This window comes from Saccopteryx bilineata, chromosome 2, assembly GCF_036850765.1.
Source record: "Saccopteryx bilineata isolate mSacBil1 chromosome 2, mSacBil1_pri_phased_curated, whole genome shotgun sequence".
NCBI lineage: Eukaryota > Metazoa > Chordata > Mammalia > Chiroptera > Emballonuridae > Saccopteryx > Saccopteryx bilineata.
In genome coordinates, this window is record NC_089491.1 from 385,430,288 (window position 1) to 385,446,580 (window position 16,293).

Sequence of the window (16,293 nt, forward strand, 5' to 3'; positions counted from 1 at the left end):
TCTCCTGATAGTTAACGGAAAGACCCTAAAGCGTTTTTAGCAAAGGGTGGCACAACCCAATTTCCATTTTTAACAGGTTTTTCTGGGTAAAGAACTCAGACCAGTAAGAGTAGCAGCAGGGAGGCAGTCAGAGTCCTTGGGGGACTCTCTCGAACTCATCTCGCCTAAGAAGCCAGGGCATCCAGGCCATCAGAGGAAAACCAGGACTCAATGTGCATGGAAGGACAAGCTGGGGAAGCCTTCGAGAGTGTGACAAGTCTAGCCACCCTGATTACAGAAAGAGATGCCATCAGAAAAAATCAAAATGAAACGGATTCGCCCTGGCCGGTTGGCTCAGCGGTAGAGCGTCGGCCTAGCGTGCGGAGGACCCGGGTTCGATTCCCGGCCAGGGCACACAGGAGAAGCGCCCATTTGCTTCTCCACCCCTCTGCCGCGCTTTCCTCTCTGTCTCTCTCTTCCCCTCCCGCAGCCAAGGCTCCATTGGAGCAAAGATGGCCCGGGCGCTGGGGATGGCTCTGTGGCCTCTGCCTCAGGCGCTAGAGTGGCTCTGGTCGCAATATGGCGACGCCCAGGATGGGCAGAGCATCGCCCCCTGGTGGGCAGAGCGTCGCCCCATGGTGGGCGTGCCGGGTGGATCCCGGTCGGGCGCATGCGGGAGTCTGTCTGACTGTCTCTCCCTGTTTCCAACTTCAGAAAAATGAAAAAAAAAAAAAAAAAAAAAAAAATGAAACGGATTCTCTGAATACAAACCTAAGTACGGAGAATTTAAAGTACAGTGGTACCTTGAGATATGAGCAGACCGACATACAATTTTTTTAAGATATGAGCTGCGACTCAGTCCGTATTTTTGTTCGAAATGCGAGCGAAATTCCGAGATACGAGTTGTGATTCGGGAAGCTGCCGCTAGTTGGTGCACAGGTCCAGTATCGGCAGCACAACACCAATATCTCGTTCTTTCTCATGTGTTACCCGCAGAATCAAGTCGAATCTCATGCGTTGTACTCATTCTTGCATCATTTTTGCATTTTTTACTAACTTTTTTGTGTGCTATCATGGAGCCGAAGAAAGTGAGTGTAAAGGACAGTAGTGAGAAGTAGAGAATGATGTCAATACAAGTAAAGCAAGAAATAATAGAAAGGCCTGACCGGGCGGTGGCGCAGTGAAAAGAGCATTGGACTGGGATGCGGAGGACCCAGGTTCAAGACTCCGAGGTCACTAGCTTGAGCATGGGTGTATCTGGTTTGAGCAAAGCTCACCAGCTTGGACCCAAGGTTGCTGGCTTGAGCATAGGATTATTCAGTCTGCTGTAGCCCCACGGTCAACGCACTTATGAGAAAGCAATCAATAAACAACTAAAGTGCCACAACGAAAAATTGATGATTGATGCTTCTCATCTCTCTGTGTTCCTGTTTGTCCCTATCTAGCCCTCTCTCTGACTCTCACTTTGTCTCTGTAAAAAAAAAAAAAAAAAAGCCTGACCTCTGGTGGCGCAGTGGATAAAGTGTCGACCTGGAAATGCTGAGATCACCAGTTAGAAACCCTGGGCTTGCCTGGTCAAGGCACATATGGGAGTTGATGCTTCCAGCTCCTCCCCCCCTTCTCTCCCTCTGTTTCTCTCTCTCCCTCTCTCTCTCTCCTCTCTAAAAATGAATAAATAAAAAAATTTAAAAAAAAAAGGACAAATATCCATGAAGAAATGAAGAAGCTTTTGCTCGTGTGGGTGAAAGAGAAAGAGCTGGCAGGAGATACAGTGATGGAGACTGTAATATGTGAAAAGGCACGAATTATTTATGGTGACTTGAAGAAGAAAGAACCACCAACCTCAAAAGAGGCAGCTGAAGATACATTTAAGGCAAGTCACGGCTGGTTAGAAAATTTCAAGAAGAGATCTGGCATCCACTTGGTGGTGAGGCATGGTGGAGCTGTGAGTGCTGATGTTAAGGCAGCTGAGGAGTACATCGCACATTTTGCTGTGCTTATTGCAAAGGAAAGCTACATCCTCCAACAAGTGTTCAACTGTGACGAAACAGGATTGTTTTGGGAAAAAATGCCCCAGAGGACTTTCATCACCACAGAGGAGAAGAAGCTGCCAGGTCATAAACCCATGAAGGACCCTTGCATTGTGTGCAAATGCTAGCAGTGACTATAAAGTAAAGCCACTGCTAGTATATCGTTCTGAAGATCCTCAAGCCTTTAAGACTCACAAGATTCTTAAAAAAAACTGCACATTATGTGGCGTGCCAATGCTAGGGCATGGGTTACGCAGTAGTTTTTTTGGGTTTTTTTACAGAGACAGAGAGAGAGAGAGAGTCAGAGAGAGGGATAGATAGGGACAGACAGGAATGGAGAGAGATGAGAAGCATCAATCATCAGTTTTTCGTTGCAACATCTTAGTTGTTCATTGATTGCTTTCTCATATGTGCCTTGACCGTAGGCCTTCAGCAGACTGATTAACCCCTTGCTTGAGCCAGCGACCTTGGGTCCAAGCTGGTGAGCTTTTTGCTCAAGCCAGATGAGCCCGCGCTCAAACTGGCGACCTTGGGGTCTCGAACCTGGGTCCTCAGCATCTCAGTCCGACACTGCGCCACCGCCTGGTCAGGCAGCGCGGTAGTTTTTTATTGAATGGGTAAATCTCGTCTTTGGTCCTGCAGTGAAGAAATTCTTTTTTTTTTTTTTTTTTTTTGAAGAAATTCTTCAAGAAAATAAACTCCCGCCTAAGTTTATTATCTATCCCTCTCTCTGACTCTCTTTCTGTCCCTGTAAAAAAATTAAATTAAATTTAAAAAATTTTAAAAAAGAAAATAAACTCCTGATGAAAGCATTACTAATTCTTGAAAATGCTCCAGCCCACCCACCTGGTCTTGAAGATGACATTCTCGATGAATTCAAATTCGTGAAAGTCCTCTACCTCCCACCCAACACGACTTCAATTTTGCAACCTATGGATAAGCAGGTCATTTCCAACTTTAAAGAGCTTTACACAAAGCACTTGTTCCGCCGCTGCTTTGAGGTGACTGAGAATACAATTATAACCTTTCGAGAGTTTTGGAAAGATCACCACAACATCGTGATACGTTTACGCATTATTGACTTGGCATGGCAAGAGGTTACAAGAACCTTGAACTCGGCATGGAAAAAGTCATGGCCTGATGTTGTTGCAGACAGGGACTTTGAAGGATTCGAACCAGAGACCAAGACCGAGGTAGAAGCATTGAAGGAGACTGTGTCCCTCAGAAAGCTGATGGGTCTGGAGGTAGATGAGGGTTACGTAAACGAGCTCGTCAAGGAACACGAGGAGGAATTCTCAACTGAGGAGTTGAAGGAGCTACAGATGATGCAACATAGGGAGCTTCTGCAAGAGATTAGTAGTGAGGAGGAGGCCCAGTCAGAGGAAGTGATTTCTGCAAGTGAAATTAAAGACAGGCTGGCAATGTGGAAGAAGCTTTCAAGTTTCATTTAAAATAAACCCCCAGAAAAAGTTTCAATTGGTCGTGCTTCAGCACATTTTAATGACACTTGTTTGTCACATTTCTGTAACATTTTAAAAGGCAGGCAAAAGCAAACCTCTCTGGATAGATTTTTATTCAAAAGTCCTGCAAGTGAAAGTGCCGAAAGTGCAGCCAAAAAGGCAAAAACGGTTTGGGGATGTTTCACAGGGCTGAAACGGATTAAATCTATTTCAGTTATTTTAAATGGGAGAAATTTGTTTGATATACGAGTTGACTGACTTACGAGCTCGGTTACAGAACGAATTAAACTCGTATCTCAAGGTACCACTGTAACTCGGAGCCGGGGCCACCTCCTGCAGCTGCTCACCCAGCTAGCAGCAAGCCTCTCACACTGGCTTAAAATAGCCTGAGGAACTGTCAATTAAACATCTGTGGTCTTTTGCAATCTTAGCAATAAAGAAACATACTTTCCATAGTTCCAAGATGTCCAAAAAAAAGAAAAAAAAAGCCACCCAGAGGCTCTGAGAACGGGTGTTCTGCTAAGCTGCCCAGATGGAAAAGCTCCGCCTCTGCTGAGCACAGGTGGCTCCCATGGGGCCCAGAACCCATCCCCTGACATTCCTGAAAGGGAGCACGGCCGAAGTGCTCCCCTGGCTATCCTTTTCCGGTGGCCACATCTTCTCCTTCTGAGCTCATCCCTGTGGGCGGGCCAGATGTTGGAAAGGAACCCTGCGGCCCTCACTGTAGGGGTCCCGTGAGGGAGGCTGGGGAGATCCCGCTCTGCTGGAGGCAGCACTCACCCGGGCATGAGGCCCCCAAACCGGGGCAGGCTGCTGCAGACCAGACGCTGCGGGGAGTCGATCTTCAGGAGGTCCAGGGAGGAGCCCTGGATGATGGCCTGCATGTGCGCGGTGCAGCGCTGCATGAACTCCAGCATCTGCAACAGCACAGGTGCGCGGTGAGGCGCCGCCCCGCCCCTGCGCCGTCCCCTCCAGCCCCTAGGTGGCACTGTGGTCTGAGGGGCCGGGAGCCCTAGACAGGAAAGGGAGGGGCCCAAGTGATTTTCTACAGCTATGGTATGGAATGTTTTCAGAGAGATGATTTGGCGATAATTTCCTCCAATCCCCTCCCTCAACAGATGAAGAAACTGAGGCAGGAAGAGGGAAATGCTTTGGCCATGCTACCAAGCAGGAGAGCCAGAGGGAGGGGAGTGGAGGAGAAAACTCTGCCCGCCTCCCCCTTCCCTCCATGAGCCCAGCACATGCAATGAGGCCCCCACATTTAGGTCAGTCAGTCCTCATAACACATCACACCTGCCAGCGTGTGGCCTCAGGAAAACTACTTCATGTCAGTGGGCCTGTTTCCCCATCTGTAAAATGCAGTTAATAATAGTATCTCCCTGGGAGGACTGTGGCGAAGATAAAATGAGTTCATATTTAACTAATTCAATTATAATGTCTGACACTAAGTGCTACTTCCAATCAGACAGTCACAGCTGTTCTCCTTCCCCACTGAAGAGAAGACCAGAAAGGCTCACTAGACTTGCCTGAGGCTCTACATCTGGTTAACTTGTTTCAGCTTGGGCCTGTGTGACCGGTGCCAATAGCAAGCCCCGTGTTGTCCCCAGGAGAAGCCTCCAGCCCTGTCCAGCCTCCCAGCCCAGTGCGCTGCCTGCTGGGGGTGTGACTGCAGGTAGGTCCAGGCTCACCACAGTACTGCGCTCCTTCCCTGCAGTAAGGGCCCAGGTCTGTGGCTTCTGACCCTTCTCATCGTGGAGTCGAAGGTCACCCCCTGCATCCAACAGTTTGCTGAGGATCCACTGATTGCCTGAAAATGCTCCTGCGTGGACAGGGGTGCTCCCATCAAAGCAGCGACTGTAGGGGGATACAATGCGTGTCTATGGCAACACTCCTCCCTCCCACTGAGCAGGGGAATTCAGTGGGTGACATTGGCTCCCTTTCTACAGAGGCGACCTTTAGTGACAAGGAATATAATTATACCATTTGGAAAGCCCCTGGTCTGTGCCAGCACGAGCATTATACACATCCCCTCTCACCACTACCCTTCAATGCACCATTTCCCAAGGTGCAGATAAAGAACAGAAGAGCACTGAGCCCCACAGCCAGGTACGGCGCTGGCTCCAAATCGATGTTATGCCCCCACTAACCCAACACTGGCTGCCCTGAAATAATGTCTTCCGGTTTGCTACATCCTGGGGTCAGGATGGTGAAGCCCCGCCTAATCAAAGGTCATTTCTCTCATGCGAGAACATCTGTCTCCCAACTCCCATGGTAGAGACCCCCAAACCTTGGTTGGCATCAGCAATCTGTCAAGGATCTACAGCTCAGAAAAACTGAACAGCCTAACCTGTGGTGGCACAGTATATAAAAGCGTTGACCTGGAGTGCTGAGGTTACCAGTTCGAAACCCTGGGCTTGCCATGATCAAGGCACATATGGGAAGCAACTACTACAAGTTGATGCTTCCCGCTTCTTCCCCCCTCCTCTCTCAAAAGACCAATAAATAAAATCTAAAAAGAAAAAATTTTTGAACCAAAGCCAATAAACTATCTTGGCCTTTACTGTGTTCAAATTACAGTGAGAGCCTGACCAGGCAGTGATGCAGTGGGTAGAGCATCGACCTGAAATGCTAAGGTCTCAGGTTTGAAACCCGGAGCTCACCAGCTTGAGTGCAGGGTTGCTGGTTTGAACGTAGGATCATCAACATGAACCCATGGTTGCTGGTTTGAAGCCCAAGGTCGCTGGCTTGAGCAAGGGGTCACTGGCTCGGCTGGAAACCACCCCTACACCCCAATCTCCGTCAAAACACATATGAGAAGCAATCAATAAACAACTAAAGTGCCCCAACTACAAATTGATGCTTCTCATCTCTTTCCCTTCCTGGCTGTCTCTTGCTTTAAAAAAAAAAAAAAAAAAAAAAAAAAAAAAAATTCTAGATGGAAACACAGCAAAATGGTCATTGTATTATCTCTGGGTTACAGAATTATTCTCATACTGATTGGCTTTTTTCCTTTTGCTTTTCCCAACTTCCAAGTTTTCTCCTACTAAGCAAGCAATCTTTTAAAAAACAGAAGAAAAAACCCAGAAAAATAAAGCTTCCTGCCATCAATATGGCTAGTTTTTAAGCACATAAATAGGACCTCCTGATGTAATATGGGAAAGCTACTCTATGACTGTTATGAGTTTTCAGATTCTGGCATTCTTGTGAAAATCAGGTGGAATCATTTAAGTGCTCAAAACTCATTTCTGGGTCTGTCCGATGTCAACTGTAAAAATACATGCTGTCCCCTCCCTGTCAAGGATGTGGTTGTAAAGATCTAGATTGCTCAGTGCCTGGGAAGACCTTGGAAAAGACAAAAGTGTTACACACAGAAAAGGGGTAATATTCATTACATTGTGTTGCTTCTCCACATTAAAATTTGGAACTGTTCATCACAGATTCTTTTAAATCACACTAGGAAAAAACCATCCTTTCATAAAATGATGCCAAGTATATTAACTGGTAAAAACTTGACTGTGGGATATATTAAACTGCTTAAATGAATCATACAAATAATAACCTGGGGTGGAATTGTTAATGACTAACAAATGAATGAATGCCTACTAAGTTTCATTTATTTTATAGGGCCTAGTAAACCCATTTTTATTAGCAGGTATGTTTTCAACACATACAGCTGTGTAAAGTAGCAATTTTCAGCCTTTTCCATCTCATTGCACACATAACTACTAAAAATCTGTGGCACACCAAAAAAAAATTTTTTTTTGTCAGTCTAACCAAAAAAAAAAATTGGTCTAATTTTGATTTATTCACACCAAATGGCTATTGCTGTGTTGGCTATTTTGGGTTTTTTGTTTGTTTGACAATCTAAGGGAAAAGAGGTCACTGCCCCTGACTCTACAGTCAGATATTGCATGTTTTAAAAAATCTTGTGGTACCAGTGTACCACATATCACTGATATGTTAGTAAAGTTACTTTAATATCATCAGTTTCCAAATGCCCACCTCATTTTAACAGCATACACTAATTTCCTAGATAGCGATATTATTGCACTTACTGGTTTGGATGTGATCCATAATCCACCAGAATATCAACTATTTTTGTAAGGCCCAACAATGCTGCAATGAAAAGCGGTGTCTGACCCAGGGAGTTAACTGCATCAACATAAACTCCTGCAAAGCAAATACCAGGATTAATGCAAATAACAGGACACTTCCTGAGATAAAACTAGGAAAAAAATTATAATTCCTTTATACAGCACTGTCTCCTATAACTACTGCGTTGTAAAAAGAAAAAAATTAAGAACTTTATTGCACACACAGAAAAAAAAGGCTACACAGAGTATCCAAAAGAAATCCACATTAGCCTTCACCAGAAACGTGGTTTGGCACTGGGAAAGAAAAGATCAATTGGTTAAGAGAGTTACACTGCATTACAAAGGCTCTCATCGGTTATACACAACTAAAACAAAACATAACACACATCGAAAGGGGGTAATCCTATCACTTTAAGCTTAAATAACTTAAAAATAGTTCCTCAAAATTACACATACAATACTACTAACCCCCAACTAACACTAACCATTATGTTTTTCTCTTTTCAACCAGAAATTAAGAGAAACCACTCAGACTGCGTTCTCTCCCTCTTACTCTCCCAAAGGAAGAGAAGAACGATCATCAATGGCAAAAGGCAGTTGCACAAACAACACCAAGAGCCGGCTTCACGCTCAGGAGAGAACACTGCAACTCCTCCTCGTGGTTTCGGGTACTCTACACGATCAGAGAAACTTCTCTAGTAACAAACTATAGAAATGATCCCTGAAAGTATAGTCTTAACCCCTCCATCTCTGCTTTTCCGAACTCTACAAAAACCACACACGTTTTACTGATGGTGAATTTTTCTAATGGTACTCTTTTATTAACATGTATACTAACATGTGAATTCTAAACCATTTTTTGTTCACAAAGCTCAGTAAAGCATTTTGAATACTCTTGAAGTTCCGAAAACAGTGCAAGCTGACACTTAATTAACATATAATTGCCAAACAGCCAATCATACACCAGTGATTTCCAATCCTGCCCTGCTTCTCGCGGCCGTTCCGCAGCGTCAAATTTACGTAAACGCTGACGACTACAACGTGCGCGGGCGTTAGGACAAGCCTCATTTAGACCAATTCGTGGAAGCGGAGATCTTTCACCATAAATACGTGAAAGTGACGACTCAAAGCCAAACTCCGTGACATTTGCAAAGCGAGCCCTATTTTTACATTTTGTCCTGTGATTAAAGTACCAGACATATACTTGTTCTTTCGGACCCCCCCCCACCCCAAATCAAGGGATTTTACGTACATAAAAATTGTGAATTGTGTTTAAACAATCAGAACAATACATCTGTTAAAGAAAAAAACATAGATCCAAAAATGGTGCCATCCTGGCTACAATACCAAACCAAAATTTAATACCTGATCTAACTGCAGATTTAACTTCTCCTAGAAATATAATTTTAACCTGTCTGTAATTTCGTAGTCAAGCACCAGTAGCAATCTGTCATAGTAGTCTCCATCCCCCATATAAAGACGAGGCAATCTACATGATTTAAAAACCTTTCCTTTCTCTTTCCCCCAAGAAAACATGTCCCAGCCCCAAAAATGACCCTTTCTTTTCTTGCATTAATAGCTCCCTTGCTCCACCCTCCTTCCTATAAAAATCTCCTTCTATTTTGTACCCCTCCAAGTGTCCTTCTAGTTTGGAGATGAGCTGGTTCCCAATTCATGAATCGTTTAATAAAGCCAATTAGATCTTCAGATTTACGTGGTTGAATTTTGTTGTTTTTTATTTTTAACAAATCATTCCCCTGCTTAAAGCTTCCTAGCTTCCCAGCTCTTGGACTAAACATAGAACTTCTCTAAATAACTTATAAGGTCCTACATATCTGTCTCCCCCGCCAGACTATCTCACTAACCTGTGAGGTGGGCACTGTCCAATTGATTAATCTTCAGCGCCTGGTAAATTTATCCGTGAAAGCTAGCCAGAGAGTAAGGAAGATTAGCACCAGTGTGGGAAGACAATTCTCCATGAACTACTCCTATTTCTGCATATTATGAAGTGAGTCAGTAACTACCCTTTGCTAGACTCTTTTTGAAGACCTTTGTATACCAAACTTTGGGAAAGACAGAATCTATCCTTAGAGCAAAGTGCAGGCATGCTTACTGTCTAGTACATAAAGACTGTCTCCATCTGAAGCTAAGGATATTCAGTCTATTATAAAAGATTCAGGTTGAGTTCCCCTAAATTCTGAGTACTACTACTACAAAAGAATCCACTATATGGCCTGACCTGTGGTGGCGCAGTGGATAAAGCATCGACCTGGAAATGCTGAGGTCGCCGGTTCAAAACCCTGGGCTTGCCTGGCCAAGGCACATATGGGAGTTGATGCTTCCAGCTCCTCCCCACCTTCTCTCTCTGTCTCTCTCTCTCTCCCTCTCTGTCTCTCTCTCTCCTCTCTAAAATGAATAAAATTTAAAAAAAAAACAAAAAAGAATATTTAAAAAAAATTAGCAAAAAAAGAAAAGAATCCACTATATGTGCAGTGTTATATATAGTTCTTTCTATAGCTCTGTAGGAATTGGGATTTGAGGAACAAGCATCCAACATACTAATGTTCTAATATTCTAGCTAGCTAATACTCTACTGCTGTCGTTCAATTCTGAAGCAGGAATCTCATCTTCTACCTGCATCGATAAACCTATATAATAGGGTAACCTGTAAAATCACAGACTATTCATAATTCTTGACAGGAAGGGAACACGGTCAAGGGAAGCAGACTAGTTAATCCCTGGGATTCATGAAGTAAATATATTAAATCAACCATGGCCTCTAAGGACTTCTCTAGGGATCAGGAATCACTTAGGAAGGCACTAAACAACTCTTGAGAGGATACAGGTGGACGCTAGGGATAAAAATAGGCTGAAAACCACTGTTCTCAAAACACAAATAACAGCTCTTTGATGATTTCCTAGTAGAAAACACTTATTATTCATTCTTTCAATCCCAGTATTTCTTTTTTTTTTTTTTTTATTCAGTAGAGGAGGGGAGGCAGAGAGACAGACTCTCACACGCACCCCAGCTGGGATCCACCCGGCAAGCCCACTAGGGGGCAATGCTCTGCCCATTAGGAGCTGTGTTGCTCCTTTGCAACTGGAGTCATTTTTAAGTGCCTAAGGTGGAGGCCATGGAGTCATCCTCAGTGCTCAGAGCCAACTTGCTCCAATCGAGCCATGGCTGCAGAAGGGGAGGAGAAGAGAGAAAGAGAGAGAGAGAAGCGAGAGGGGGTGGGGAGACACAGATAGGCGCTTCTCCTGTGTGCCCTGACCAGGAATTGAACCCAAGACATCTACACGCAGGGCCAGGCTGACGCTCTACCACTGAGCCAACCGAACAGGACAACCCCAATATTTTTTATCAACTTTTACCCTCACCCTTCTGTAAACTATATATGTAAAATGTTACCTATTCTACAACCACTAATGTAAAAGAAGTATGCATCTCTCACCATTTCGCTTATCTAATTCTAGAGATTTCCCGATTTTCACATAACTTTTTACATCTTCTCCATTGATTCTATTGTATAAAATAAACCGCAGGCCCTGAACAGGTTGCTTAGTTGATTAGAGCATTGTCCTGGTACACCAAGGTTGCAGGTTTGATCCTAGTCAGGGGACATGCAGGAATCAAACTATGAATGTATATAAATAAGTGAATCAACAAATCAACATTTCTCTCTAATCAATAAAATAAAAAAGCCTGACCAGGCGGTGGCGCAGTGGATAGAGCATCGGACTGGGATGCCAAGGACCCAGGTTCGAGACCCCGAAGTCGCCACCTTGAGCGCGAGCTCATCTGGTTTGAGCAAAAAGCTCACCAGCTTGGACCCAAGGTCGCTACTCAAGCAAGCGGTTACTCGGTCTGCTGAAGGGCCGCGGTCAAGGCACATATGAGAAAGCAATCAATGAACAACTAAAGTGTCGCAATGTGCAACGAAAAATTAATGATTGATGCTTCTCATCTCTCCATTCCTGTCTGTCTGTCCTTGTCTATCCCTCTCTCTGACTCTCTGTCTCTGTAAAAAATAAATAAATAAAATAAACTACAAAAACAACTGCTATTCCTTCAAGCATTTTCTCAATCCTTTGCAATTTTGCTTTCAGGACTGAACTCTAAACTGTTGTAAAGTGTCAAAAGCTACAGAATTAATATTAATATTTTAGGAAGTTTAAAGAACATTTTATTAGTTTGGACTAGGCGTGTAAGTGTGATTTCTATGCTTGTGTCATTAGCATCAAAACTAAGATGGCCAATGGCATTGTGTTGTAAATGCAGAAGAGGAAGACTTGGATTCCCTGACCTTTCCCCATACCTATGGGAGGAGGGGTGAATAGCTAGCCAGGTGCAGAAAAAGGGAGGATTAAGCAGGCCCTTTCCTCTTCCCCTCTTTCTTTCTTTAATGGGCCATTTGTAAGATTGGTGGATAATAAGGGATGGTCACGTGGGGAACCTAGGCCCGCGAACTTTGGCTAGGACCGCCCACAGCCAAGCGCGCCAAAAGAAACTTCCTAGGAGTCCTTGGAAAAAAAGCGACTGACTGTCAGCCAGTGAGATTTCACTACATCATATTAGCCCGACTTCCCTAGAGGGACCCCTTTTTAAATTTACCCACGCGGTCTCTCAGTGCGCGACTTCCCTGGCCTCCATCTTACTTCGGGGCCAGGGAACCTTGCCGGGCGGGATGCGCGCTCTGTACTGAATAAAGCCTATTTGTTATTCCACACTTGGTGGCTCCAAGCCCTCTTCCTTCCTTCTCAGCGGGGAAAAATACCTTACACCATTCACAAACACTTATCCCCTGATACCACATAAGCTCCCCCTCCCATCCTGAAAATGTGTGATTAATTCATATACCTCTAGACAAAGGGATGGCCAATGAACACTAAAAGATTTGAGAATGTCTTTTAATATGAAAAATAACATTTTTCGCTATTGTGTTACCTTATAAATTTTAATATATAGGAATGTTTTTTTTATAAATCCTATAGACAAATATAAGCTTGATAATTGATAGATACATGAATTTACCAGAAATTACAACTGCTCCCCCCCTTTTTCTTTTTCTTTTTTCTGGAGGTTTTTTGTTTTTGTTTTTTGGGTTTTTTTAATAGTAGCCATCCTACTGGCTGTGAAGTGGTTCTAGCTTTGCTTTTTGGAAGGGAGGTGAGTGACCCTTTTTCTTTTTTTTCTTTTTGTATTTTCCTGAAGTTGGAAACGGGGAGGCAGTCAGACAGACTCCCACATGCGCCCCACCAGGATCCACCCGGCATGCCCACCAGGGGGCGATGCTCTGCCCATCTGGGGCGTTGCTCTGCTGCAACCAGAGCCATTCTAGCGCCTGAGGCAGAGGCCATGGAGCCATCCTCAGTGCCTGGGCCAACTTTGCTCCAATGGAGCTTTGGCTGTGGGAGGGGAAGAGAGAGACAGAGAAGAAGGAGAGGAGGAGGGGTGGAAAAGCAGATGGGCGTGTCTCCTGTGTGCCCTGGCCAGGAATCGAACCCGGGACTCCTGCACGCCAGGCTGATGCTCTACCACTGTGCCAACTGGCCAGGGCCTCCAACTGCCCTTTTGATGTTCTGCTTATCTGTCAGACCTCACCCTTACTCACTGGACTATCGTTCCTGAGACAGGAATTCCAAGAAGCTGGCAAGCCGCCCCAAGGAGGAGCATTCCGGACATACCAGGACTTTTGATTCAACACCCACTTGCTCGAGATTCTCCTTTACCCTATAAAATTCGTCCCCCGAGCTTCTTTTCTTTTTTTACAGGGACAGAGAGAGAGAGTCAGAGATAGGGAGGAACAGAGAGAGATGAGAAGCATCAATCATCAGTTTTTCATTGTGGCACTTTAGTTGTTCATTGATTGCTTTCTCATATGTGCCTTGACTGGGGGCCACAGCAGACCGAGTAACCCTTTGCTCGAGCCAGCAACCTTGGATCCAAGCTGGTGAGCTTTGATAAGCCCTCGGGGTCTCGAACCTGAGTCCTTCCGCATCCTAGTCCGACGCTCTATCCACTGCGCCACCACCTGGTCAGGCCGTCCCCCTAGCTTGTACTGGTACTTTTCTCCCCGGAGAAGTGCTGGGCAGGGTTCCTTTCTTCCTTTCAATAAAAGCCTGTTACTCTGGTCTTTTCGGACTCCCATGGATTCCAACATTTGGTGCCGAAACCCAGGACAGGGTACTAACTGCCTGGACGATCCCTCTTTGCCGTCCAAACTTACAATCAGGGAAGCAATGGGCAGCGGCAGCTCGGCCCGGGCTTCCTCCCTGATTCTGTTTGGACGTGTAATTGTAGGTCTATTGGCCAGCGATCTGTCCCTGTCCTGAATCCCTGCTGGACCAGAAGGGTAAGGAGTTTCTTCCTTCCCCTTTCCCAGTCGGCTTCTCTTTTCCAAAAAATTTTCTCTGGTCGGACAGTTTTCTCTAACACGCCTCAGCTTTTGAGGGGTTTGACTTTCAGTCTCAGTAGACTGCACGGAAGACTAGGCGCGTAGCCAAACCTCTCCACTCTCTCTCTCAGAACTCCCTGACAGGTGGTGACGACCTCTATCAGGGACAACTCCCCCACATGGAAAGTTTCTCCTCTTGGGACAGTGACAAAAGGTGGGGACTCCCCCTCTTGCTCACCTGTCTCCACAGCTCTTCAGAGTCTAAGCCTTCCGACCAGACCCCTCTACGATGTCTCATAAAAAAACCTCACTAAGCCTGACCAGGCGGTGGTGCAGTGAATAGAGTGTCGGACTGGGATGCAGACACCCAGGTTCGAGACCCCAAGGTCGCCAGCTTGACCGCGGGCTCATCTGGTTTGAGCAAAAAGCTCACCAGCTTGGACCCAAGATCGCTGGCTTGAGCAAGGGGTTACTCGGTCTGCTGAAGGCCCGCAGTCAAGGCACATATGAGAAAGCAATCAATGAACAACTAAAGTGCCACAACAAAAAACTGATGATTGATGATTCTCATCTCTCTCCATTCCTGTCTGTCTGTCCCTATCTATCCCTCTGACTCTCTCTCTCTGTCTCTGTAAAAACATTAAAAAATAAATTAAAAAATTCAAAAAGAAAACAAAAAAAACCTCACTAAGTTGGGCCTCTCTGACCTTAAACCAAAAAAACTCATTTTCTTCTGTAACACAGCGTGGCCCCAATACAAATTAGACAATGACTCCCATTGGCCTGAAAACAGAACATTCAATTACAATATCCTAAGAGATCTTGACAATTTTTTGCCACCGGACTGGAAGGGCATCAGAGATTCCTTATGTGCAGGCTTTCTTCTCCCTTCTCTCCTGTCCTTAATTTCTGTGCCGCTTGTTCTACACGCAGGCCGTTCTGGGCCAAAGAAATCTCACCTAAAATCTCTGCTCCTAATTTTTCCTTCTTCACGGACTCCCAACTCTCTTCCCCTCCTGCCAGACCCCCAGGGGCAATCCTCTCTTGGGACCCCTCTCTGGTCCCTCTGCAAATCTCTTCCCCTTGAGTCTCTTCCCCCAGAAAGTCCCCTCTCTTCGCAAAATCCTGTTTCTCATTCACTTGCAAATACTAGTCTCTTTTTCTCCTCCCCTGCTGGCCAGGGGCCCCTCCCTTCTCCACTGTGTTCTTAAACCTCTCCTCCCTCCTTACAGACGGGCGGCTCTGTCTCTTTTTCTTCTTTGACCCATCCCTCCCCCTCCTCAGAGATTGACTGTGCCTTCCACTCCCCCTCGTCCCCTCCCCTCTCCTCAGAGCTCTAAATATTTTTAACTCCTCTGACCACGTGGCACCACCACCAACACTTCAACCTCCTCTTCCTCCTCTTGCAGATTCTGACCCTCCTTCTTTCCGTCCAGCTGTTCACGCTGTCCATCCGCCTGCTTTCTCTCTTCCTCCCCTCTATGCTGGCAACTCCCTGCCATCTCGAAAAGCTTAAAAAAGCAGAGTTGTCTATTGAGCTGTGTGAGTGAGTAACCTGTTTTCTCTTTGTCAGAAAATATCTCTAGTATAATTTGAATTTGAAACAAGTAAAGCACGCTCATTTAAATTCCTTAATTCATAATGTGTATCTGAAGTCTTTGTTTAACGTGTAACTGTGTCTGTTTCTAAGGCCTTAAACCATTAATTACCCACCTCTTAAACCAGGCTTACTCATTCCCACGAACTGTCCCTACAATACCCCCATCCTTCTTGTTCGAAAACCTTCAGGGGCTTATCACCTTATACAAACCTTACACCTAATCAATGAGGCAGTAATTCCCTTCCATCCAGTAGTCACTAATCTCTACAAGTTACTGTCACATATTTTCTCAACCACTCACTTTACGGTCCTAGATCTCAAGAATGCCTTCTTTACCACTCCTCTACTCCCTGACTCTTACTTTCTGTTTTCTTTTTTGGACTGACCCAGACACTAATGGAGCCCAGCAACTTACGTGAACTGTCTTACCCCAGGGATTCAGAAACAGCCACACTTGTTTGGGCAGACACTAGCTCAGGATTTAACATCATGCAATCTTAAAACTAGTACTCTCTTACAATATGTAGATGACCTACTCCTCTGTAGCCCCTCCCTGCCTGCCTCAAGGAGACACACCGCCACCCTTCTTAACTTCCTCACCATGAAGGGATATAGTGTCTTCTCTGCTAAGGCTCAATTTCACTCTCAGTCTGTAGTCTATTTTGAGCATCACCTTAAGCCCCACCACCTGAGGTCTCACCCTAAATCAAACTCAGACCCTCTGCAGTCTCC

At 45.2% G+C, this 16,293-nt stretch overlaps 1 protein-coding gene and 1 non-coding gene across 2 annotated transcripts in view; both read right to left on the minus strand.

The window, feature by feature from the left end:
• TEX14 (testis expressed 14, intercellular bridge forming factor) overlaps positions 1–16,293 on the minus strand; it is a 99,001-nt gene that overhangs the window by 60,082 nt on the left and 22,626 nt on the right. Inside the window, exons 3-5 of the mRNA XM_066264063.1 lie at positions 7,525–7,639; positions 5,158–5,323; positions 4,250–4,386 (exon numbers count right to left, since the gene is read on the minus strand). Of these exons, the coding sequence (XP_066120160.1) occupies positions 4,250–4,386; positions 5,158–5,323; positions 7,525–7,639 (418 nt within the window). The remainder of the gene's footprint in view (positions 1–4,249; positions 4,387–5,157; positions 5,324–7,524; positions 7,640–16,293) is intronic.
• On the minus strand, positions 8,087–8,300 carry LOC136327744 (small nucleolar RNA U3). Its single transcript, XR_010729866.1, has one exon. It is a non-coding gene; the product is annotated as a small nucleolar RNA U3 (small nucleolar RNA).